The 25,425-nt window shown below is 40.0% G+C and overlaps 1 protein-coding gene and 1 non-coding gene across 3 annotated transcripts in view; both read left to right on the top strand.

Annotated features, from left to right (window-relative positions):
- The first annotated feature begins 4,752 nt into the window (after positions 1 to 4,752).
- The window catches only part of IARS1 (isoleucyl-tRNA synthetase 1), a 127,348-nt gene continuing 106,675 nt past the window's right edge, over positions 4,753 to 25,425 (top strand). For both annotated transcript variants that reach the window (XM_023738600.1, XM_023738601.1), the window contains exons 1-2: positions 4,753 to 4,888; positions 24,788 to 24,913. In XM_023738600.1, the coding sequence (XP_023594368.1) occupies positions 24,795 to 24,913 (119 nt within the window). In that variant the 5' untranslated portion in view covers positions 4,753 to 4,888; positions 24,788 to 24,794. The remainder of the gene's footprint in view (positions 4,889 to 24,787; positions 24,914 to 25,425) is intronic.
- LOC111822028 (small nucleolar RNA SNORA84) lies at positions 19,465 to 19,598 on the top strand. Its single transcript, XR_002825315.1, has one exon. It is a non-coding gene; the product is annotated as a small nucleolar RNA SNORA84 (small nucleolar RNA).

Here is a 25,425-nt window from a genome sequence, read left to right as displayed (position 1 = left end):
TTGTCTTCTCAAGCCGCCCTTTGAAATCTTCTGTTCAGTTCTTTTACTTCATCATTTCTTCTGTTCACTTTAGCTACTCCACGTTCAAGAGCAAGTTTCAGAGTCTCTTCTGACCTCCATTTTGGTATTTTCTTTCTTTCCTGTCTTTTTAATGGGCTTTTGCTTTCTTCACATATGATGTTCTTGATGTCATTCCACAATGTGTCTGGTCTTTGGTCATTCCTGTTCAATGCGTCAAATCTATTCTTGAGATGGTCTCTAAATTCAGGTGGGATATACTCAAGGTTGTATTTTGGCTCTCATGAACTTGCTCTAATTTTCTTCAAGTGCAACTTGAATTTGTATATGAGCGATTGATTTTCTGTTCCAAAGATGGCCCCTGACAATATTTAGCTTCCTCATCATGTCTTTCCACAGATGTAGTCGATTTGATTCCTGTGTATTCCATCTGGTGAGGTCGACGTTTATAGTTGCTATTTATGTTGTTGAAGAAGGTATTTAAAATGAAGAAGTGGTTACTGTTGAAAATTCTATTATGCTATCTCTGGCATCGTTTCTATCACCAAGACCATATTTTGCAACTACTGTTCCTTTTTCTTTGCCTCCAACTTTTGCATTCCAATCACCAGAAATTATCACTGCATCTTGATTGCATGTTTGATGAATTTCAGACTGCAGAAGTTGGTAAAAATTTTCAATTTCTTCATCTTTGGCCTTAGTGGTTGGTACGCAAATTTGAATAATAGTCGTATTAACTGGTCTTCCTTGTAGGCATATGGATATTATCCTATCACCAACAGCACATTGTACTTCAGGACACATCTTGAAATGTTCTTTTTGACAATGAATGTGATGCCATTCTTCTTCAATTTGTCATTCCTGGCATAGTAGACCATATGATTGTCCAGTTCAAAATGGCCAATATCAGTCCATTTCAGCTTACTAATGCCTAGGATATCAATGTTTATGCATTCCATTTCATTTTGACAACTTCCAATTTTCTTAAATTCACACTTTGTACATACCATGTTCTGATTATTAATGGATGTTTGCAGCTGTTTCTTCTCTTTTTGAGTCATGCCACATCAGCAAATGAAGGTCCCGAAAGCTTGACTCCATCCACATCATTAAGGTCGACTCCACTTTGAGGAGGCAGCTCTTCCCCAGTGGTATTTTGAGTGCCTTCCAACCTGAGGGGCTCATCTTCCGGCACTATATGAGATAATGTTCCACTGCTATTCATAAGGTTTTCACTGGCCAGTTTTTTCAAAAATAGACCACCAGATCCTTCTTCCTAGTCTGTCTTAGTCTGGAAGCTCTGCTGAAGCCTGTCCAACATAGGTGGCCCTGCTGTTATTTGAAACACCACTGGCATAGCTTCCAATATCACAGCAACATGCAAGCCACGACAGTAGGACAAAGTGACAGATGAGTTTCTTTGTCTATACAGGACATTATTGAGATAACTGGCCAAATCTGAATTAAGTCTATAGATTAAATGAGTATTGTATCAATTCTAATTTTCTGATTTTGATACTTCTACCGTGGTTTTGTATATGAGAATGTTCTTGTTTTCAAGAAATACACAAGTATTAAGTGGTAAAGGAACAGCTTGTCTGCAACTTACTCTCAAATAATAAAAAATAATATATTTTACGTGTCTGTGCAGAGAGAGAGCAAAAGAGAATGATAAAGAAAATGAGGTAAAATGTTAACATTTGAGGAATCAAGATTAAGAGTATACAATAATTCTTTGTACTATTCTTGCAATGTTTTTAAGTCTAAAATGTAAAAATTAAAAGTTTAACATAGAATTATCAGCTTTGTAATGAAAAACAGTAAGCTATTTCCAATCCCCTCCCTGCCCCAGTCCTACTCCCCAGCTACAACCACCTTCAACAATTTTAAGTGTTTCCTCTGGTATTCACCTCCATATTTCTATCTAACATGCTTATGCGATGAATTCTTGGTTTTTCAGTTTTAGATGTTACCTACTGATTTCTTCTGCAGTTTGAATTTTGTCCCCAAAAAATATGTGTTGTGAATCCCAACCCCTATACATGTGGTTATAACCACATTTGGGTGTGGGTTTTGTTATGTTAATGAGGCAGTATTAGTGTAGGGTGAGTTTTAATTCAATCTCTTTTGAGATATAAAAGAGATTAAACAATCAAGCACAGATGGGGGAAGACAGATGCCATGCCACATGAAATCACCAAGGATCCAAGGAATAAAAGCTGAGGAGATAAGGACCTTCACCAAGGAATGAATAAACAAAGACCTTTCCCAGAGCCCACAGGGAAAAAAGCCTTCTCCTAGGGCCGGCACCCTGAATTCAGACTTCTAGCCTCCTGAACTGTGAGGAAATAAATTAATGTTTGTTAATGCCACCCACTTGTGGTTATTTCTGTTATAGCAGCACTAGATAACTAAGACAGCTTCTTAATCTGAAAAATGATGATTCAACTCTTTTAAATAGTATATTTTGATCACATTTAACTGTTTTTTTGTAATTCTCATTTTTCATTTCCTTAACTTTTTCCACACGCAGTCTTCTGATAACCTTCTCCAATAGTTCTATAAAATGTTTCTCAGTCCAATTTTTAAATAATCAGACCCATCAGTCTCCCTTACCGCTGCCTTTTTTTCTGGGCCTTCTGGATAGATGATAGAGGTGAACTGAACAATGGGGGAACAAATACAAAAACTTAAAACAGATCCCACATAGTTCCAGTTAATAAACTAAGGATACAAAACTACTAAATACATATGTTCCAATGAGGTAATTTATTGAATCATTCATTCAGAGTTACTTCTTTGATCAAGGACATAACACTTAGTTCTAGACCATACATGATTGCTGAATGCATGCCAGACTATCAAAGTGTTCTTAGTTAAACTTATTAAGGAAGTACTTCCTACCTATTCTAGGCCAGATCAATTTTTTCTGTCCCTCTGATGCATAAAACAAGCAGTTACATAAGAATTACTCTCAATTTGTTACTGCCTAAAATTTCCTTCATAGTCTCAGGTCTCAAAGTCTGAGACCTACTGCCTTTGCATGCCCCTTTGTTTTTAATCAGAAGATATGACACACAGCAATTACAATAAATGAATGAATTATTTTTTTCATTACAGGAAACATTTTTTTTTTTTAAAAAAAAAATCACAATAAAAGTTATAAAACTGGTTTTGCCAGGCCATTCTTTCCATTTTTGTTTGGTTATATTGCTCTACATGACTGTTTAAGATAATTTCTGCAGAAAAGTTGAGGAAAATTCGTGAGGTGACACTGAAGGAAGCAAAGAAGGGGAGGCTTCCTAGGAACACCACTGACCAACAGTCCTTTGATTCTGCTCAGACAGTTCTGTAGGCCTCTAAACTTCCCTGAGGGAAAGGAGGGTCTCTCCAGATGGGCTAGTCAGGAATTTTAGTGAGCAGTGGAATTATCCTGGATGCCTGTTAAAACACAGATTTCTAGGATCCAATCACAGAGACTGACTCAGTAGGTCTAGTGTGCTGCCCAAAACCTAACCTGTTGCCATGGAGTCAATTCCAACTCATAGTGACCCTGTAGGACAGAGCAGAACTGCCTCAGAGGGTTTCCAAGAAGCGACTGGTGGATTCAAACTGCCAACCTTTTGGTTAGCAGCTAAACACTTAACCACTGTGCCACCATGGCTCCAGTGTGCTGCCCAGGCCTCTGCATTTTAGCAAACACTTTACCTGATTTGGATGCAAGTACCCACTACACTTTGAAAAACACTGCCCAAGAGCTTAGCACTGCTTTCCTCTATAGGAACATGGCCTCGGGATTGACTGCTCATGGCCCCTAGAGTATGATTATTGCAGGCCACAGCTCCAGAAGTTTTTCCTTTTGGGGGTATAAATTTTGGCTATAACTTCCATGTAATGAAATGCACAGATCTAAAATGTATAGTTAAGATCTGTGCACTTCACTACATGTAAATGGTGGCACATTGGTTAAGAGTTTGGCTGCTAACCAAAAGGCTGTCAGTTTGAATCCACCAGCCACTCCTTGGAAACCCTATGGGGCAGTTATACTCTGCCCTACAGGTTTGCTATGAGTCGGAATTGACTCCATGGCAACAGGTTTAAGTGTATAGTTAGACGAATTTTGACAAACGCATACACCTGTGTTACCAACATCCCAATCAAGATGTAGAATATTAGCATCCGACTCTAATTTCCCTCCACGCCTCTTCCCAGTCAATCCCCAACCACCTCACCAACCCAGAACCCCTTGCTATCGAGTGGATTCTGACTCATAGCGACCCTACAGGACAGAGTAGAACTGCCCTATAGGGTTTCCAAGGAGCAGCTGGTGGATTCGAACTGCTGACATTTTTGTTACCAGCCGAGCTGTTAACCACTGCGCCACCAGGACTCCCACCCACCCAAAGGTCACAATTATTCTGTTTTCTACCTCCGTTAATTATATTGCCTGTTACAGAGTTTTATATACACGGAATTATACAGCATGTGCACTTCGGTGGCTAGTTTCCTTTGGTCAGTTCTCAGGGTTGTTAGACTCTTCCTTGCTGTGGCGCGTATCAACATCGCGTTTCTTTTTATCGCTGAGCAGCGTTCGTTGACGTGGGTACCGTAGTTCCACAATTTGGACAAGTGGGCGTAGTTTGGCCATCATCTGGCCAATGGGAAGACGGTTTGTTGGAGGGTGTTAGGCGGCGCCCAGTGATTGGTTGGTGCGTCGCCCGCTCTTCCTGTCCTCACTGAGCGGCTTGGGCGTTGCATCATCTCTGGACGCTGTGCCGCAGCGTGAGCACAGGCTACTTTTGTGGCCGCTCCGACCCGCGGAGCTTGCCCACCGTCGTCGGACCCGCTCCTGACTCTCCTGACTCTTCAGGTACAGCCCCGTCCTGCCCTCGGGGCCTCTGAGCTCTCTTGGGAGGCTTCTTCGCATGGAGCGCGCGAGGTCAGGGTCAAGCTTGCGTACCGGCTCTGTGCCGGTACAACTCGATGAGAAATAAATGTCTCCTTAGGACTTGCTACATGTTAGTTACCTAGCATATATATTTCCAAAAAGGAATACTGGGAGGCCATCTAGCGTGGCCTTAAAGAACTCGTTACCAGGTACGAATCCTGACTTGGTTCCTTCATACTAGGGCAGCTTTGAACCAAATACTGCAGTCCTCATCTGTGTGTTGGGATAATGGTAATACTTAAATTGTTGGGTGGTTGTGAGAATTTACGGTGATAAAGCACACTGAAAATGTTCAGAACATGAGCCAAATTACTTCGAAATCGTGGTATTAAATAAGAACAAATCAAGGCATGGCTCTGTGTCCTAGGCTTCTTTAACTGGCGTGAACTTGCATTTATTTCTGGGGAGCTGGAATCGAAAGGGAGTAAGATACCGACTCCCTGTTCTCAGATTACACACAGTCTGAGAACGCAGTATTCCATGTACTGTTGACGTCTACACATATCACTGGGAGCAGAGAGGGAGAAGAAAGTTATTCACTGGGGCTTGGAGAAGCTGCCATTATAGTTGGGCCTTGAAGGATGAATAGAGTTGGGGGAAAAGGGTGAAAGAGTCCAGAAGAGAACCATACTTTGAGGGAAGACTGTAAGTAAAGTATAGCAGAATTTGAAAGTACCACGTGGTTGTCCAGGAGATGGGGAGTTGCTGTTGTCATTGCAGTTTTGGGTGTTTGTCAGAAACAGGTGGGAGATGGCGCTTAGCTTCCAGCTTTCAGAATTTATGTTTGCCTTTTGAATGAGGTGGTGTTTGAAATGAGTCCAGAAGCAAAAGTAGATTTTCAATGAAATGGGAAAAGGTTACTTTTAGCATTCAGGTTTTGCAGAGAGCTCAGGATGGGGATGAAATTAGAGGCGAAGTAATTGGTTTAGGACATCTTTAATAATGTGATAGGAGTCCCTGAGTGGCACAGATGGTTAAATGCAGGACTCCTAACTGAAAGGTAGTTGGATCAAACCCACCCAAAAGTGCCTGGGAAGAAAAGCCTGGCAGTCAGCTTCTGAAAGGTCACAACCTTGAAAAGCCTGTATAGTGCAGTTCTATTCTACACACGGGGTTGGAATGAGTTGGAATAGATCCCATGGCAGTGGTTTTTTTGGGGGGGCTTTAATCATATGATAAACTTCAAAAAGAAAAAGAAAAGCAAATAGAGGTATATCTCAGAGATACTGCAGATTCAGTTCCAGGCCACCGCAATAAAACAAACAAAACAATAAAGCGCGTCTCACGTATTTTTTGGTTTCCCGGTACATATAAAAGTTACATTTACACTATACTGTAGTCCGTTAAGTGTGAATGGCATTATGGCTAAAAAAAAATGTACATAACCTTAATTAAAAAAATACTTTATTGTTAAAAAAATGCAAACCGTCATCTGAGCCTTCAGCAAGTTGTAATCTTTTTTGCTGATGGAGGTCTTGTCTTGATGTTGATTGCTGCTGACTGATCATGGTGTTGGTTGCTGAAGGTTGGAGTGTCTGTAGCAATTTCTTAAAATAAGACAACAGTGAACTTTGCTGCATCGATTGTCTCTTCCTTTCACAAAAGATTTCACTGTAGTACATGATGCTGTTTCATAGTGTTTTCCCCACAGTGGAACTTCTGTCAAAATTGAAGTTAATCCTCTCAAACCCTGCTCTGTCAGCTAAGTTTATGTAGTATTCTAAATCCTTTGTTGTCATTTCAGCAATGTTCACAGCATCTTCACCAGGAGTAGAGTCCATCTCAAGAAACCACTTTCTTTGCTCATCCGTAAGAAGCAACTTCTCATCCATTAAAAGTTCATCATGAGATTGCAGGAGTTCGCTCACGTCTTCAGACTCTACTTCTAGTTCTCTTGCTCTTTCCACCACACCTGCAGTTACTTCCTCCACTGAAGTCTTGAACCCCTCAAAGTCATCCATAAGGGTTGGAAACAACTTATTCCAAACTCCTGTTAATGTTGATATTTTAACCTCCTCCTATGAATCATGAATATTCTTCATGGCATCTAGAATGGTGAATCGTTTCCAGAAGGTTTTCAATTTACTTTGCCCAGATCCATCAGAGGAATCAGTATCTATGGCAGCTATAGCCTTACAAAATGTATTTCATAAATAAGAGTTGAAAGTCGAAATTACTCCTTGATACATGGGCTGCAGAATGGATGTTGTGTTAGCAGGCATGAGAACAACATTAATCTTGTACATCTTCATCAGAGCTCTTGGCTAACCAGGTACATTGTCAATGAGCAGTAATATTTTGAAAGGAATCTTTTTTTCTGAGCAGCAGGTCTCAACATTAGGCTTAAAATATTCAGTAAACCTTTGTAAACAGATGTGGTGTCATCTAGGCTTTGTTGTTCCATTTATAGAGCACAAGCAGAGTATATTTAGCATAATTCTTAAGGGCCCCAGGATTTTCAGAATGGTAAATGAGCATTGGCTTCAACTTAAAGTCACTAGCTGCATTAGCCCCTAACAAGAGAGTCAGCCTGTCCTTTGACTCTTTGAAGTCAGGCTTTTGGCTTCGCTCTAGCTTTGAAAGCCTTGGTGGCATCTTCTTCGAAAATAATGCTGGTTCATCTACATTGAAAATCTGTTGTTTAGTGTAGTCAGCTTCATTAGGTATCTTAGTTAGATCTTATGGATAACTTACTGCAGCTTCTACATTAGCATTTGCTGCTTCACCTTGCACTTTTATGTTACGGAGATGGCTTCTTTTGTTAAACTTCATGCTAGCTTCAAACTTTTCTTCTGCAGCTTCCTCACCTCTCTCAGCCTTCATAGAATTGAACAGGGCCTTGCTCTGGATTAGGCTTTGACTTAAAGGAATGTTATGGATGGTTTGATCTTCTTTTCAGACTACTAAAACTTCCTCTATATCAGCAATAAGGCTCTTTTGCTTTCTTATCATTCGTGTGTTCACTGGAATAACCCACTGCCGTCGAGTCGATTCCGACTCTTAGTGACCCGATAGGACAGACTAGAACTGCCCCATAGGGTTTCCAGGGAGCTGCTGGTGAATTCAAACTGACAACCTTTTGTTTAGCAGCCCAGCTCTTAACCACTGCACCTCTAGGGCTCCATTCAGTGGAATAGCGGTTTTAACTTTCTTCAAGAACTCTTCCTTTGCATTCACACTTGGCTCACTGGCGCAAGAGGCCTAGCTTTTGGCCTGTCTGAGCTTTCGACATGCCTTCCTCACTAAGCTTAATCATTTCTAGCTTTTAATTTAAAGTAAGAGATGTGCGACTCTTCCTTTCACTTGAACACTTAGAGGCCATTGTACGGTTATTAATTGGGCTAACTTCAGTATTGTCGCATCTCAGGGAATAGGGAGGCCTAAGGAGAGGGGAGAGCTGGGGGTATGGCCAGCTGGTGGACCGGTCAGAACATTTATTAAGTTTGCCCTCTTATAGGGGCGCGGTTCATGGTGCCCCAAAACGATTACAATTGTAACGTCAAAGATCAGTTATCACAGATCACCATGACAGACATAGTAATAATGAAAAAGTTTGATATATTGGAGAATTACCAAAATGTGACACAGAGACAAAGTGAGCACATGCTGTTGGAAAAATGGCACTGGTAGACTTGCTTAATGCAGGGTTACCACACACCTTCAGTTTGTAAAAAATGCAATTATCTGCAAAGCACAATAAAGTGAAGCGTGATAAACTGAGGTATGCCAGTATCAGCAAAATAGTTGGAGATAGATCCTCTTTTTAAGTGACTAAAAAGTGAATTATATGGAAGAGGAGACAGTTAAGTATAGATTCCACTCTTTAAAAGTTTGTGGAAAGATAGGTGGAAGATGTGGAACCCCCTTTCAGTAAACAGTTTGGCCTTTGGTCCTGGTTCCTGAGCGCAGGACCACACCTGAGGCCATTGAGTGGAGAGCTGACCAGACCAAGAGGGACCACCTGGGAGTTGATACTGATCAACTTCATGGGCCATGACTGAACTGGTTCAAAGCCCTGCTTCCTGGGTGGAGAGAGCCAGCATCTGCCCTTAGGAGATTAAGTGTGTCCCCTGGGAATATGGAAACATTCACCAAGACCCCTCCAGGACCTCACCCTATATGTTTATATCCTTTTTTTTCTACTGGATTAAAGATAGCTCTTGTCCTGGAGTTTGTGAGTCATTTCAAGGGATTATTGGACCTAAGAAATAGGAAAGGGGCCGTTATCTGCTGACCTAGCCCCAGATGAATGGGAATGAGAGAGAAAGGGCTGGATGGAGCAGTTTGGGCCTGAACTGATCAGAGAAGGGAAGCAGGAAGCAGTTGGCAAGTGGAATGGGATCCATTATCCACCACAGATTTGGTGTCAGAGGTGGTTTGACATTGACAGTGCAATAAAACAAAACCCGTTACCATCCAGTTTATTTCGACTCATGGTGACCTCATGTATTACAGAGTAGAACTGCTCCATAAGATTTTCTTGGCTGTAATCTTTACAGAGGCAGATCACCAGGCTTTTCTTCCATGGCACCACTGGTGGGTTCATACCATCAACCTTTACAAGTTGAGCACAAAGCTTGCACCATCTAGGGACCTGACAGTGCAATAGAATATAATATAGTGCAAGGGCAATATAATGGAGTTTGTGTACAAAGTAATAATAATAGCTTTCATAGATGGCATTTGATTGCTATGAACTATGGTAACCATTATTTTACTTAACATTAAAATAGCTTTGTGAAGGTTTATAACCTGCCTCCCCACCTTTTTTTTTTTTTTTTAACAGATGACAGATTGAGGTTTAAAGATTGAGTAACTTCCTACATCCTGCATATTAAGTGGTGGCATCAAAACTGTCTTAATCCAAAGCCTGTCCTCTTAACCACTGTCCTCTAGCAGAAGGAGCCCATGGAGTGGGACGGGTTGGAGAGGCAAGTGGGAGGAGTTATCACTGACTGAGGAACTACGGATGTGGAGAAAAGGGTTCATTCATTTAACAAATGTTTACTGAGTGCTTGCCACCTGCAGGCATACACTGGAGGTCAGGTTATAAAATGTTTCTCGCCAGAAGCAAGCTTAAAGTTGGGAGAATGTGTGGGTTGTGCAATACAAGTAAACCCACAGTGTGTAGGATAGGAACAGTTAAGGGAATTCACGGGAGCCTCCTGAATTAGTTTTGAGAAAGAGGAGCCCGTGAAAGCCTCATGGAAGGTATGTTTAAACTAATTAGTGCTAGTGTATGTGGAGAAGAAGCCAGCTACAGGAGAACAGGTTTTTTTCTTAGCAGTGTCTAACAGTGTGGTGTGGCTTGAACTTGAGTTTTATAAGAGAAAAAATCAGGAGAAAGAGTAGTAATTTGGGATAAGGTCATGGTGGTCTTGAGTGCCCCATTGAAATGCCTGAAATTTACTTGGAGTGAGGAGCCATGGAGTTTTTTTTTAAATAACAGAAATGATAATTTCAGAGCTATTCCATTAGGAAGATTAATCTACAGTGGTATGTAGCACAGTGGTTAAGCACTTAGCTGCTAGTCAAAAGGTTGATGGTTGGAACCTATCCACTGGCTCTACAGGAGAAAGACCTGGTGATCTCTTCACGTAAGCCAAGAAACCCCCATCCTAGTGAAGTCACTGGACCAGTACTCAATTGATATCAAAGCAAAAATTGATTGAAGGAATGAACCATAGGAGAGCGTGCCTTCAGTTTGGCTGTAATAGTATGCTCTGCCTTACAGACAGAACAAAGAGATATTTAACAAGCAGATTGAGTACAAACAACTGATTTTGAGTATAAAGCAATGGCAGGAAAGGGAGTGAGATTTACAAGGGTGGCAATTAACTAACTAAAACTTTCTTTACATCAGTTTCTAGTCTAACACAAATCTCTCATATTACAGTTTAACTAAGGCAGTATTTCTAAAATGAAAAGTATAAACAATTTCAACATGAAAATTTAGTGATATGGAAGTTTAGTGATGTATTTGCAGCTGAGCCAACTTAATTACAATTTTTGGATACAGAACTGACCGTTAGTTGGGGAAGTATAAAGAGTATATCAATTTTAAATCTAAGACGGGGCCAAGATGGAGTACTCATATGCTTCCTGTGGACCCTCTTACAACAAAGCCCTGAAAAAAAAGTGAATTGATTATATGTGACAGTCCGGGAGCCCTGAACATTAAAGGCAGAGTTGAGGAACCACACTGAGTGGTAGGGGGAGGGACAGATGGTTTGGAAGCAGCGACCTGGCGATAGTCTGAGCCTTTCAGGCCTGATCAGCTCGGGCGTGAGCGGTGAGACAGGCAAGCAGCGGGGCTCGGAAGGCGTGTTTTCCACACTGGGAGAGATCCAGCACCAGAGACTCCACACGGCCACCCAGAGCCAGTGAGAAGCAGCCCTGGATCAGCGAAAGATGACTACTTGCATATGGCCTGCCGCGCGGGTCATCAGAAACACCCCCTTAGGGAAAAACCTCTCTCCCATTTGCCTCCCCACTCCCTACTCTGCACTGGACCCTGGACTGGCTTCAGCGATTGCCGAGTGCCCTGGTGTGGAAGAAGGATCCATCACACGCCTGGAGCCATTCTCTCTGCCTTGGAGAGAAAACAAATTAACAAACGAGGGAAAAAATAAACTGCCAGCTCCCCTAAGCCAGGAACCCAGGGTAAGCACAGCTCCTTTGTCTAGGCACAGTAGTAAGGGATCCACGGACTTTCATTGCCTTTCCCCCTGCATACACTGGTATGGGCCCATCCCAACAGCATAGGCCCTCATTACGGCAGTACAACAGGGTATATACTGGAACTTTAACTTCAGCTGTTTCAGCTATCAAGTGGCAGGTTCTTGACATTTGACACTGTTCTGCCCATTAAGCAGGGTCTTTATCTACCTACATCAGGGGCCTGAGGACTAGTGGCTCCAGCCACACCACCTAGCCGCCTGTGATAGGGGCCCGTGAATAAGAGGTGCCCCCCAGTCCTTACAGCCAATAGCACTGGGTGCTCATAGTCTGGCTGAAAAACCCGCACACGTACACACTCTAGGGAACAGGAACACACCTTCCTCTTGGACACTCGGGGGCGGCCGTCAGCCCCCTGCCTTTCTCAGAGTGTGTCCCCGTGCTGCAGCCAGATGCCTGTGAATATACCAGTTACCCATGACTGTCTAGGACTGTAAGTGAGAGCCTACACCACACACTTGGTGGCTGTCTACCTGGGCACCTGAGCTGAATCCATACAGGAGGAATGGGCGGACTCCTGAGCTCATATACCTAGTAACAGATCTAACCACCTGGTAACAAGATGTTAGAGCTTCAAAGGTGCCAATAATCAAATTAGCTCATGCGAGCAGCCTATTTGGGCATATCAAAACAAAACAAGAAGCTAGGACACAGTAAGCATAGAATAAATAAATATAATAACTTATTGATGGCTCAGAGACAACAGTCAATATCAGATCACATAAAGAGGCAATCCATAATGGCTTCAGCAAGCTCCTGAAGTATAGAATCTAGAAATTTTCCAGAGGAGGAAAATTTCTTGGAATTAGCAGAGGCAGAATACAAAAGATTAATATACAGAACTCTTCAAGAAATTAGGAAGGAGATTAATCAAAATGCAGAACATTCAATAGAGGAAATTAAAAAGATTAGAGAAGAGCATAATAACAAATTTAACAGGCTTCGAGAATCCATAGATGGCAATCAGAAATCCAGAAGATTAACAATAAAATTTCAGAATTAGACAACAGAAAGTCATGGGAGCAGAATTGAGGCAATGGAAGTCCAAATTAGTGGATTGAAGATAAAGCACTTCACACCAACTTATTTCAAGAAAAACCAGATAAAAGCATTACAAAAAGTCAAGAAACCCTAACAATTATGTGTGACTCTATCAAGAGGAATAACCTACGAGTGATTGGAGTACCAAAACATGGAGGGATAACAGAAAATACAGAGAGAATTGTTGAAGATACGTTGGCAGAAAACTTCCTGATATCATGAAAGATGACAAGAAATCTATCCAAAATGCTCATCGAACCCCACATAAGGTAGATCCCAAAAGAAAGTCACTGAGACATTATAATCAAACTTGCCAAAACCAGAGATAAAGATAATTTTATGAGTGGCTAGGGATAAACAAAAAGTCATCTGCAAAGCAGAGTCAATAAGACTAAGCTCGGACTACTCAGCAGAAACCTTGCAGACAAGAAGGCAATGGAATGACATATATAAAGCCTTGCAGGAAAAAAACTGCCAGCCAAGAATTATACCCAGGAAAACTGTCTCAAATATGATGGCAAAATCCGGGCATTTCCAGATAAACACAAGTTTAGGTAATTTGCAAAAACGAAACCAAGATTACAAGAAATACTACAGGGAGTCCTCTGGTTAGAAAATCAGTAACATCAGACAACAACCCAAGACTAGAACACAGGACAGAGCAAGCAGATATCAAGCCAGATAGGGAAGTCCCAAAAGTAAATCAAAGCTAGAACACTGAAAATAGGGAAACAGATGTCAGTATGTAAAAGATGACAACATTAAAACAAAAGAGGGAGTTAAAAACTGTAGACATAGATTTTTCATATGGAGAGGATGTCAAGGTGATATAAAGAAATAAAAGACTTGTATAAAGTTAGAAAAATAGGGATAAATATTAAGGTAACCACAAACGAAACAAAAATCTTACAAGTCAAAATAAAAAACTGCAAAAATATAAAGACTCAGCAAACACAAAATCAACAACAGTGAAAAAGATGAAAAGAAAATACATATAGAAAAATGACAGCACAGAAAATTAAGTGGAACCAAGAAACTGAACAACACACACAAAAAAAGACATGAAAATGACAGCACTAAACTCATACCTATAAATAATTACACCGAATGTAAATGGACTAAATTCACCAATAAAGAGACAGAGAGTGGCAGATTGGATAAAAAAAAAACGATCCTTTTATATGCTGTCTACAAGACACACACCTTAGACTTAAAGACACAAACAAAGTAAAACTGAAAGGATGGAAAAAAATATATCAAGGAAACAACACTCAAAAAGAGCAGGAGTGGCCATGTTAATGTCTGACAAAATAGACTTTAAAGTAAAATCTACCACAAAGGGTAAGGAAGGACACTATATGATGATTAAAGAGTCAATACACCAGGAGAATATAACTGTAATAAATATTTATGCGTCCAACAACAGGGCTCCAAAATACATAAAACAAACTCTAACAGCACTGAAAAGAGAGATAGACAGTTCCACAATAGTAGTAGGAGACCTCAACGCACCACTTTTGGTGAAGGACAGAACATCCAGAAAGAAGCTCAACAAAGACACAGAAGAGCTAAGTGCTACAGTCAGCCAACTTGATCTCATAAGACATATACCGAACACTTCACCCAACAGCAGCCAAGTATGCTTTCTTTTGCAATGCACATGGGACATTCTCCAGAATAGACCACATATTAGGCCATAAAGCAAGCCTTAACAAAATCCAAAACATCAAAATGTTACAAAGCATCTTTTCTGACCATAAAGCCATAAAAGTAGATATCAACAACAGAAAAAGCAAGGGAAAAAAACCAAACACATGGATACTGAACAACACCTTGCTCAAAAACTACTGGGTTAGAGAAGAAATTAAGGATGGAATAAAGAAATTCATAGATTCAAACGAGAATGAAAACACATCCTACCAGAACCTTTGGGACACAGCAAAAGCAGTGCTCAGAGGTCAGTTTATAGCAATAAATGCACACATCCAAAAGAAGAAAGGGCCATATTCAAAACATTAACCCTACAACTGGAACAAGTAGAAAGAGAGCAGCAAAAGAAGCCCTCAGGCACCAGAAGAAAGGAAATAATAAGAATTAGAGCAGAATTAAATGAAATAGAGAATAGAAAAACAATTGAAAGAGTTAACAACTCCAAAAGCTGGTTCTTTGAAAAGATCAACAAAATTGATAAACCACTGGACAAACTGACAAAAGAAAAACAGGAGAGGAAGCAGATAACCTGTATAAGAAATGCGATGGGTGATATCACAACCAATTCAACTGAAATTAAAAGAATCATAACAGAATACTATGAAAAATTGTACTCTAACAAATTTTAAAACCGAGAGGAAATGGACAAATTTCTAGAAACTCATTACCTACTTAAACTAACACAGACAGAGGTAGAACAACTAAATAAACCCATAAAAAAAGAAAAGATTGAAAAGGTAATTTAAAAACTCCCAACAAAAAATAGCCCCGGCCCAGATGGCTTCACTGGAGAATTCTACTAAACTTTCAGGGAAGAGTTAACACCACTATTACTAGGTATTTCAGAGCATAGAAAAGGATGGAATACTCCCAAACTCATTCTGTGAAGCCAGCATAACCCTGATACCAAAACCAGGTAAAGACACCACAAAAAAAGAAATTTACAGACCAGTATCCCTCATGAACACTGACGCAAAAATCCTCAACAAAATTCTAGCAAATAAGAATTCAGCAACATATCAAAAAAATACTTCACCATGATCAAGTGGGATTTTATACCACGTATGCAGGAATGGTTCAACATTAGAGAAACAATCAGTGTAATTCATCACATAAATAAAACAAAAGACAAGAACCTCATGATCTTACCCATCGATGCAGAAAAGGCATTTGACAAAGTCCAACACCCATTCATGATAAAAACCCTCAACAAAATAGGAATAGAAGGGAAATTCCTCAGTATAATTAAGGGCATTTGTACAAAGCCAAAAGCCAACATCATCCAAATGGAGAGACTTTGAAAGCATTCCCCTTGAGAACAGGAACCAGACAAGGATGCCCTTTATCACCACTCTTACTCAACATTGTGCTGGAGGTCCTAGCCAGAGCAGTTAGAAAAAGAAATAAAGAGCATCCAGATAGGTAGGGAAGAAGTCAAAGTATCTCTATTTGCAGATGATATGATCTTATACACAGAAAACCCCAAAGAATCCACAGGAACACTACTGGAACTAATAGTAGATTTCAGCAAAGTTTCAGGATACAAGATAAATATACAAAAATCAGTTGGATTCCTTTACACCAACAATGAGAACCTCGAAGAGAAAAATCAGCAAATCAGTGCCATTTACAATAGCCCCCAAGAAGATAAAATACTTAGGAATAGATCTAACCAGAGACGTAAAAAACCTATACAATGAAAACCACAAGACACTACTGCAAGAAACCAAGAGACCTGCATAAGTGGAAAAACATACCTTGCTCATGGATAGGTAGACTCAACATTGTGAAAATGTCACTTCTACCCAGAGTGATCTACAGATACAATGCAATCCCAATCCAAATTCCACTGGCATTTTGTAATGAGATGGAGCAGCAAATCACCAACTTCATATGGAAAGGGCAGAGGCCTCAAATAACTAAAGCATTGCTCAAGAAGAACAAAGTGAGAGGCCTCACACTGCTTGATTTTAGAACCTATTATACTGCCACAGTAGTCATAACATCTTGGTACTGGTAGACCAACAGATACATAGACCAGTGGAACAGAATTGAGAATCTAGACATAAATCCATCCACCTCTGAGCAGCTGATATTTGACAAAGGAGCAAAGTCTATTAATTGGTGAAAAAACAGTCTCTTTAACAGATGGTGCTGGCATAACTGGATATCCATCTGCAAAAACTGAAGCAAGACCCATACCTCACACCATGCACAAAAAATAACTCAAAATGGATCAAAGACTTAAATGTAAAATCAAAACAATAAAGATCATGGAAGAAAAAATAGGGACATCAGGAGCACTAATACATGGCATAAACACAATACAAACCATAAGTAACAATGCACAAGCACCAGAAGAGAGACTATATAACTGGGAGCTCCTAAAAATCAAACACTTCTGCTTATCAAAAGACTTCACCAAAAGAGTCAAAAGACAACCTACAGACTGGGAAAAAAATTTTGGCTTCGACAAATCCAGTCAGCATCTAATCTCTCAAATCTTCAAGATACTGCAAAACCTCAACAACAAAAAGACAGCCCAATTAAAAAATGGGTCAAGGATATGAACAGGCACTTCGCCAAAGAAGATATTCAGGCGGCTAACAGTCACATGAAGAAATGCTCACAATCATTAGCCATTAGAGAAATGCAGATCAGAACTACAATGAGGTATCATTTCACCCCAACAAGGCTAGCATTAATCCAAAAAACACAGAATAATGCTGGAGAGGTTGTGGAGAGACTGGAACACTTATACATTGTTGGTGGGAATGTAAAATGGTACAACCACTTTGGAAGTCGATTTGGCCCTTCCTTAAAAAGCTAGAAATAGAAGTACTATACGATCCAGCTATCCTGCTCCCTGAAAAATATCCTAGAGAAATAAGAGCCATCACACAAATAGATATATGCACACCCATGTTCATTGCAGCACTGTTCACAGTAGCAAAAAGATGGAAACAACCTAGGTGCCCATCAGTGGGCGAATGGATAAACAAATTGTGGTATATCCACACAATGGAATACTCCACAACAGTAAAGAACAACGATGAAGCCGTGAAACATAACATGGAGGAAGCTGGACTTCATTCTGAGTGAATTTAGTTAGTCACAGAAGGACAAATACTGTATAAGACCACTATTATAAGAACTCAAGGCTTAAACACAGAAGAAAACATTCTTTGATGGTCACGAGGGTAGGGAGGGAGGGTGTGGGTTATTTACTAACTAGATAGTAGACAAGAATTTGGTGAAGGGAAGGACAGCACAAACTACAGGGGAAGTCAGCACAACTGGACTAAACCAAAGCTAAGAAGTTCCCTGAATACAATCAAACACTTTGAGGGACAGAGTAGCAGGGGTGGGGATCTGGAGACCATGCTGTCAGGGGACATCCAGGTCAGTTGGCATAACAAGACTTATTAGGAAAATGTTCTGCATCCTACTTTGGTGAGTGGCATCTGGGGTCTTAAAAGCTTGCAGGTGTCCATCTAAGATCCATGAGTTTGTCCCAGCCCACCTGGAGTAAAGGAGAATGAAGCACACCAAAGACACAAGGAAAGTATTCGCCCAAGAGACAGAAAGGGCCATGTAAACCAGAGACTTCATCAGGCTGAGACCAGAAGAACTTAGATGGTGCCCGGCTACCACCAATGACTGCCCTAACAGGGAACGCAATAGAGAGTCCCTGATGGGGCAGGAGAAAGGTGGGGTGCAGAACTCAAATTGTAGTAAGAAGATCAAACTTAATGGTTTGACTGAGACTGGAGGTACCCCAGAAAGCATGGCCCCTGGATTCTCTGTTAGCCCAGAACTAAAACAATTTCAGAGGCCAACTCTTCAGAAAGGGATTGGACTGTACTGTGGGACGCAAAGTGCTACTCGTGAGGAGTGTGTCTCTTAACTCAAGTAGATACAAGAGCGTAAACGGGCAGCTTATGTCCAGAGGTGAGATGGGAAGGCAGGGTTAGGAGCTGGTTGAATGGACATGGGTAATGAGGGGTGGAAAGGAGGTGTGTGCTGTCACAGTATGGGGAGTGCAATTAGGGTCACATAACAATGTATGTATAAATTTTTGTATGGGAGACTAACTTGAAATGTAAACTTCATTTAAACTACAACAATAAATAAAAATTTAAATATAAATATTTTGAAGTGAAAACTCTATTTAACTGAGGGAAAAGTAGATAATGCATAGGTGCTGAGGAAATTACTTGGAGGTGGTTTAAAAACTAGTTTTCATTAGAGCTATAACCTATTTTAACATCTCAGTGAGGTTCCCTCTTCCCCCCCACCAAGAGTAGCTATGAGGACATTCTCAGCAGAACAAGCGCAGAACTTTGTCTTACCAAACTTTAACAGAAACAATGGTTATCTAGTGTAGAAGTGAGATTTCAGTTAAATTCTGAGTGGAATGTGTAATTTTAATTCTGAACGCCTCTGCCCTACCCCCGATTTAGACCTACCAACATCTCAAAATTTTAAAATTCCTCATACATCTCTATGAGGCAGTTCTAATCGGTCACATGAGGCCACTGCAAGTTGCAGTCAATTCTATCGTACCCCAAAACAATATGTTTATTTTTCTGTTTTATGCCTTTACCTCCTAATCCTACTCTTGATGATAGCCATAGTTAAGTTTTGTGAGTAACCTTTTAAATTCAAATAAAATACATATAGATTTAATATTTATATTTTAAAATCTTTTTGGAAATAATATACTATACATACATTTCTTTGACTTTTTTCTTTCTCCATATGTATAGCTAATGTGCATATTTAATATATTTATTATTTTTAATGACTGCATGATATTGATTTTATTGGTGTATCATAATTTACTGTATCGAGGTGGCAGTCTAGAAATTGCTGAACAGGAAGTTGAGGCTAATGAGGTCTAAAGGAGTGGCAGAGTAGGGAAGAGTGGAGGGTCTGGATTATAGTCAAGTAGGGAGATTGCATTCCTTTGGCTGTCTTGGTGAGATTAAACCCGCCCCCCAACCCCCGCCCTGTGGTTACTTGATGCTGTTGTGCAGGTACAGCTCTCCAGTGGATGGCAATGGGCCAGAGCATCCCTGTGATATATGCATGGGGGCTGTTCCTCCTCAGCAGCCGCCATAGCCCGGTCACTGGTACATGGCTCTGCCTAGAATGATCAGTGCCCTTTGTGTTTGGCATAACGATTCTTAATGTTTTGAGGAGTAGAGACGCCCTAGAAAATTCAATAAGTTATGGACGCTCTTCTCAGAAAGCTTACAATTAATTTTCTCAAAAAAAAAAAGTTCAGATACATATCCCTGAATAATTCCCAGAACACTGCATCTCAAACTTTATGTGCGTGCTCATTCCCTGAGGATCTTGTTAAAATGCAAGTTCTGACTCCTAGGTCCAGGTGGGGCTGGCGAGTCTGCATTTCTAATCAGCTCCTATAGATTTTGGCTGTTGTAGACTCTGTGGTCATAGGACCAGTCTTGAGAAGCAGATTAGAAATAACAAATGAAGAATTAATATCTAATAGGGTCTATTAGTCTTCAAATGTAATCCTGTAAGTTTCAGTTGGCCTCTGATAAGGTAGTCACTGAACCAGTAATGTTAGTTGGTATCTATCAATTCTTACTCATGGTGACCTCATGTGTTTGGAGTAGAACTGTTCCCATTAGGTTTTCAAGGCTGTGGCTTTTCGGTTGCAGATCACTAGGCCTGTGTTCTGAGGTGCCTCTGGGTGGGTTTAAACCACCAGCCTTTCATCTAGTAGTCAAGCGTTTAACCATTAAGTCCCTTACTAAATCAGAATATGCATAGGCTAACACCTCTTTCTGTCCTTGACAGGCTGTTGTTTGTAACAAGAGGTAAAGCTCTAAAATGCCTTACAACTTCTATTTAATACCGTGTAATGGTAGAGAGGAAACCCTGGTGGCATAGCGGTTAAGAGCTACATTTGCTAACCAAAATGTCGGCAGTTCAAATCTACCAGGCACTCCTTGGAAACTCTGTGGGGCAGTTCTACTCTGTCCTGTAGGGTTGCTATAGTTGGAATCAACTCGACAGTAGTGGGTTTGGTTTTTGGGTTAATGGCAGAGAAGGAGCCCTGGTGGCACAGTAGTTATTAAGAGCTATGACAGCTAATCAAAAGGTCAGCAGTATGAATCCACCAGCTGCTCTTTGGAAACCCTATGGGACAGTTCCACTCTGTCCTATCTGGTCGCTATTGAGTCGTAATCAACTGGATAGCAATGAGTTTGTGTTTTGTTTTTTTTTATAGTAGAGAAAAATGTGGTAGGCAGTCTGCTCCCGTAAAAATTACAGCCTTGGAAACCCTATGGGGCAGCTCTGCTCTGTCCTATAGGGTTGCTATGAGTCACAGTCATCTCAGCGGCAATGGGTTTATAGTACGCTCTGATTGTAAATGAAGATTTCAGTTAATTAAAATGGCCCACCTTTTATTTTTTCCTATATAAAACTAAGAGGTACTCTTGAGTGTCAAAAATTAATGAAACTCAAAATTTTACAAATCAGTTTGGTTTTATGAGAGGAAAAGAAAAAGAAAGACGCTGTTTTTAACAGAGTCCCCCCACCCCACACACACACCTTTTTTTTTTTAAATGATGAGGTTCAGTTACTGTGCTTAGGCTGTGAAGCGTTCAGAACTGGTTGAGGTATGTAAGTCTTTTTTCTGGTAGAGTCAGTTACCCCAGATTGTTGTGGTTCTTAAGGTTTTCAGTTGTTTGTTTTTTCATTATTAGCAGCCCTGTCCCTTTCTAATCTGATATTAGTTTGAAAATCTAATCACCAACCTTATTAGAGTTATAAGTAAGAATAAATAGGTTTTGAGGAAGAAGGGGCTCAAGAATGCTCACTAAATGTAGTTAAGTTCCTGATTGATAAAGTACCCATGCATGAAGTTACTAGGGAAGACATTTTAAGAGAGATGTTAAGACTTCTCTCACTAGGGAATTTAAGTCAGAGACGTATAGAACTTGTCCTTTACAAAAATCATGAATAAGCAGTAAAAGCAGAGAGGTACAATGAAAAATTGCAATAAGCTACATTTGCTACATTTGGGCATCATCTGACTTCATATACATCTGTGGTCCTATAAGATTTTGTTTTATTTTTCTTTTTAAGAAAAAGAAGCTCTCCTTTTGTGTATTATTTCCCCAAACCTCCAGAGTGAATGAGCAGCGGGGCTCCAGGGTGCATCCCAATCCCAGCAGCGCCACCTCCACCTTCCTCTCTGTCTTCATTCACACCTGGCACAGGGCAGCGCCTGTGGCAGCTGGTCCGCTCCTGTCATGTGTGCTGGTGGGAGCCCCAGCTGGCTCCGGGCACTCTTGGGCTCCAGGCATCAGTGGCAATGGCAGTGGCTGCACATGATCAAGAAGCAGCTACACCAACAGGATGGGGGCAACCAGGGCCTCCACCACCAGCCACACTCCTGACACCTGCACACCTGGTTCCCACAGCCACCTGGCTGGCCTCTCATGTGCCCCCACCCTGTGCCCGTACTGGCCTTACGTAGCCAGTGAATACAGCTCTCAGGCTTTGTCCAGCATAAAGTTTTAATACAGTCATGCATCACTTAATGTCCATGATACATTCTGTGAAATAGGACGTTCTGTGATTTGGACATTGTACGAGGACCATATAATATACAGTCTGTCTTTCAGTCAAATTTGTATGTAAGTGAGAACACTTAAGTACGGCTCGTATCCAACGTCAGTCAGATGTTTGTCTTAGTGTATAGCGTACCTTTCTATGCATAAGAAACCATTAAATACTTCTAGATATACTAAAACATTTTTAACACAATCTTACAGTAATAATAATGTTTTCATGCATGTCACAAAGCACCCGTTTGTTAATTGTGAACCATTGTATTACGTACCTTGAATTTTTAACACAATAGGCTTTACAGGGGTTGGTTTGTAACTACATGGGTGACATTCATAACCCACAGACAGCAGAAAGTACAGTACATACATAAGCCAGCAACATAGGCGTTTATTAAGACTATCAAGGCATATGTATTATAGGTTATATACTGTATCATTGTACACCTTGTAGCACAATAGCTTTGTATGCAAGAGACATGAGATACACGTGACCTTATGTGATTTGGATGCTGTGTGAACACGGGATTGGATGCTGCTGCCTATGAGTCGAAGCATACATGGTTATACAGAAAACTTTATTTGTAAGTAGAGAAAGTTCACATTAAAGTAACGGTATAAATACAGTAGTGTACATACATAATCAGTAAGATAGGTGTTTATATGACTATTAAGACATGTATTATGTGTTATATATGTACTATACTGTTATATACCTTATAGGGCAGTCGCTTGCTATACAGGAGACGTGAGATATACGTGTTATGTGCGGAAGCTGTTGCGTTTGCTACATCTGGTTACATCCACTACATCCTGTTCTTCGATCAGGATGTCCGAACTCTATTATAACCTTATGGGACCACAGATGTATATGCAGTTGCATGTTGCGCAAATGGATGTTATGCTGCACGTGGCTGTATTTACAGGGATTGATTTGTAACTACAGGTTACACACCGTCCAAATTGCATAACACCCTATTTCACAGAACGTATTGTGAACATTAAGGGATATATGACTGTATTTGAATGTGAAATTCTCATCTTTTTAGCTTTAAAATTTTTAGGTTTTACCTGTTTTCCTGAAAGGGAAGATGAGGTTATTTTAAGAGAAGTGCTTTCTGCAATTATGTGATTATAAATAAGAAAATTTCTGCCTACTTTGAGATTTTTTTCAGATTATTAATGAGTTTTTAGTACCATCAGAAGATCCAAGATTTTCTTGTTTACTTTTGGAAACATTGTCTGCCATTACAAAATGTTATATTGTAGTTGAAAAATAATAGTGAAGTGTATAGTTTGCATACGTACTTTGCAATAATTTAAGTACCATATACCACTACTAATCATATATAAAAATTAACTTGGATGGATCAGTGACTTAAACTCAGTGCTAAAATTGTAATACTCTTAGTAAATTGTCACAATCTTGTTTTAGGCAATGCTTTCTTAGATACGACACCAAAACCTCAAGCGGTAAAAAATTGGATTTCATTAAAATTAAAAGCATTTGTCCTTCAGCGAATACCATCAAGAAAATAAAAAGACATCCCATAGCATGGGAGACAACATTTGCAAATCATAAATTGGATAAGGGACTTGCATCCAGAATATATAAAGAACTCTTAGAACTCAGCAATAAAAAGACAAATAACCCAATTTTTTAAATGGGCAAAAGATTTGAATAGACATTTCTTCAGAGAAGATATGCAAATGGATTGTAAGCACATGAAAAGATGCTCAACACCATTAGTCATTAGGGAAATGCAAATCAAAACACTGACATTGAGTTTATGTTAATGAATAGCGAGAGTGGTTGTACAACTTGAAGTGTGTAATCAGTGTCACTGAATGGTAAATGTAGAAGTTGTTGAGATGGCATTTTTTTATATACATATATGTTCACCACAATTAAAAAAAATAAACATTGAGATACAATTTCACACCCATTAGGGAAGAAAAAAGAAAAATAACAAGTGTTTGTTTAGGTTGTGAAGAAACTGGAACCCCCATACACTATTGGAGGAATGTAAAATGCTGCAGACACTGTGGAAAACATTTTGGCAGTTTCTCAAAAAGTTAAACACAGAGTTTTCACGTGACCCAGGAACTCCACTCCTAGGTATATTCCCAAGAGAAATGAAAACATACACCCACAGGAAAACCTGTACATGACTGTTCATAGCGGTGTTAGTCCTAATAGCCAGAATGTGGAAACAACCCATATGTCCATCAGCTGATGAGTAGATAATACGTGATGATATATCCATAGTATGGAATCTTTTTCAGCCGTAAAAAGTAATGAAGTATGAATACATGTTACAACATGGATGAGCCTCAAAAACATTATGGTTTAAGTCACAAATGACCCTATATGATTCCATTTATATGAAATGTCCAGAATAGGCAAATCCATGAGGGCACAAAGTAGATTAGTGTTGCCAGGGATTAGGAAGGGGGGGACTGAGGAGTGACTGCTAGTGTGTAATGGGTTTTTATGGGGGTGGGTAGGTAATGATAGTGGTGATGGTTGTACAACCTTGTGAATATACTAAAAACCACTGAATTGTACACTTTAAAAAGAAAAACCTTATGGTGTGTAAATTGTATCTCAGTAAGGCTGTAATGTTTTTAAAAGTACTATGTAGTATCATGGGTAGTGATATGTACTGTTATTCCTAGACATCTCTCTTGAGAATAATGCTTTCCATTTCTCTTGCAGCAACAAAATGATTCAGCAAGTTCCAGAAAATATCAATTTTCCTGCTGAAGAGGAGAAAATCTTGCAATTTTGGTCTGAATTTAATTGTTTTCAGGAATGCTTAAAGCAGTCAAAACACAGACCAAGGTATGTGAATTTCTTTGGTAAAGGTATTTTTCTGTGCATCTTTGTATTCCCAGAGTCTCTTAGCTCTCTACATAGTGGGTACCCAGCAGTGTATGTTGAGTGAATGGGTTCTTAATTATTAGGGTAGATTCTGTTTCTTTAAAAGGTCTTTATAGTAGACTAGAGTTTGTATATCACCCTCCTCCTTTCCACTTTTACTATCATCACTTCCCGCATTTAGGTCCATATTACATATCTAGACTACTAACAGCCTCTCTTGGGGTACCTCCTGCCTCTGTTCAGTCACCAAAAGACCAGTCTTTTAATCGCTGTTTTTTCATGTTTTTCCTTTGCTCAAAAAGTTTATGAAATAGGTATTCGTCACTCTGTTTTACTGATAAGATAACTCAGGATCACAATGAGTAACTTGCCTTATGTCATGAAACTAATAAGTGAAGGATGGAGAGTTGAATAGAGCTCTCTCCAGCTCCACCATAACTGTAGCCTTTCTGAAAGAAGAACCTTTAGAAATA

The sequence above is a fragment of the Trichechus manatus genome, unplaced genomic scaffold (assembly GCF_000243295.1).
Source record: "Trichechus manatus latirostris isolate Lorelei unplaced genomic scaffold, TriManLat1.0 scaffold00120, whole genome shotgun sequence".
Classification (NCBI taxonomy): Eukaryota; Metazoa; Chordata; class Mammalia; order Sirenia; family Trichechidae; genus Trichechus; species Trichechus manatus.
This window is presented reverse-complemented; position numbering and strand designations above follow the sequence as displayed.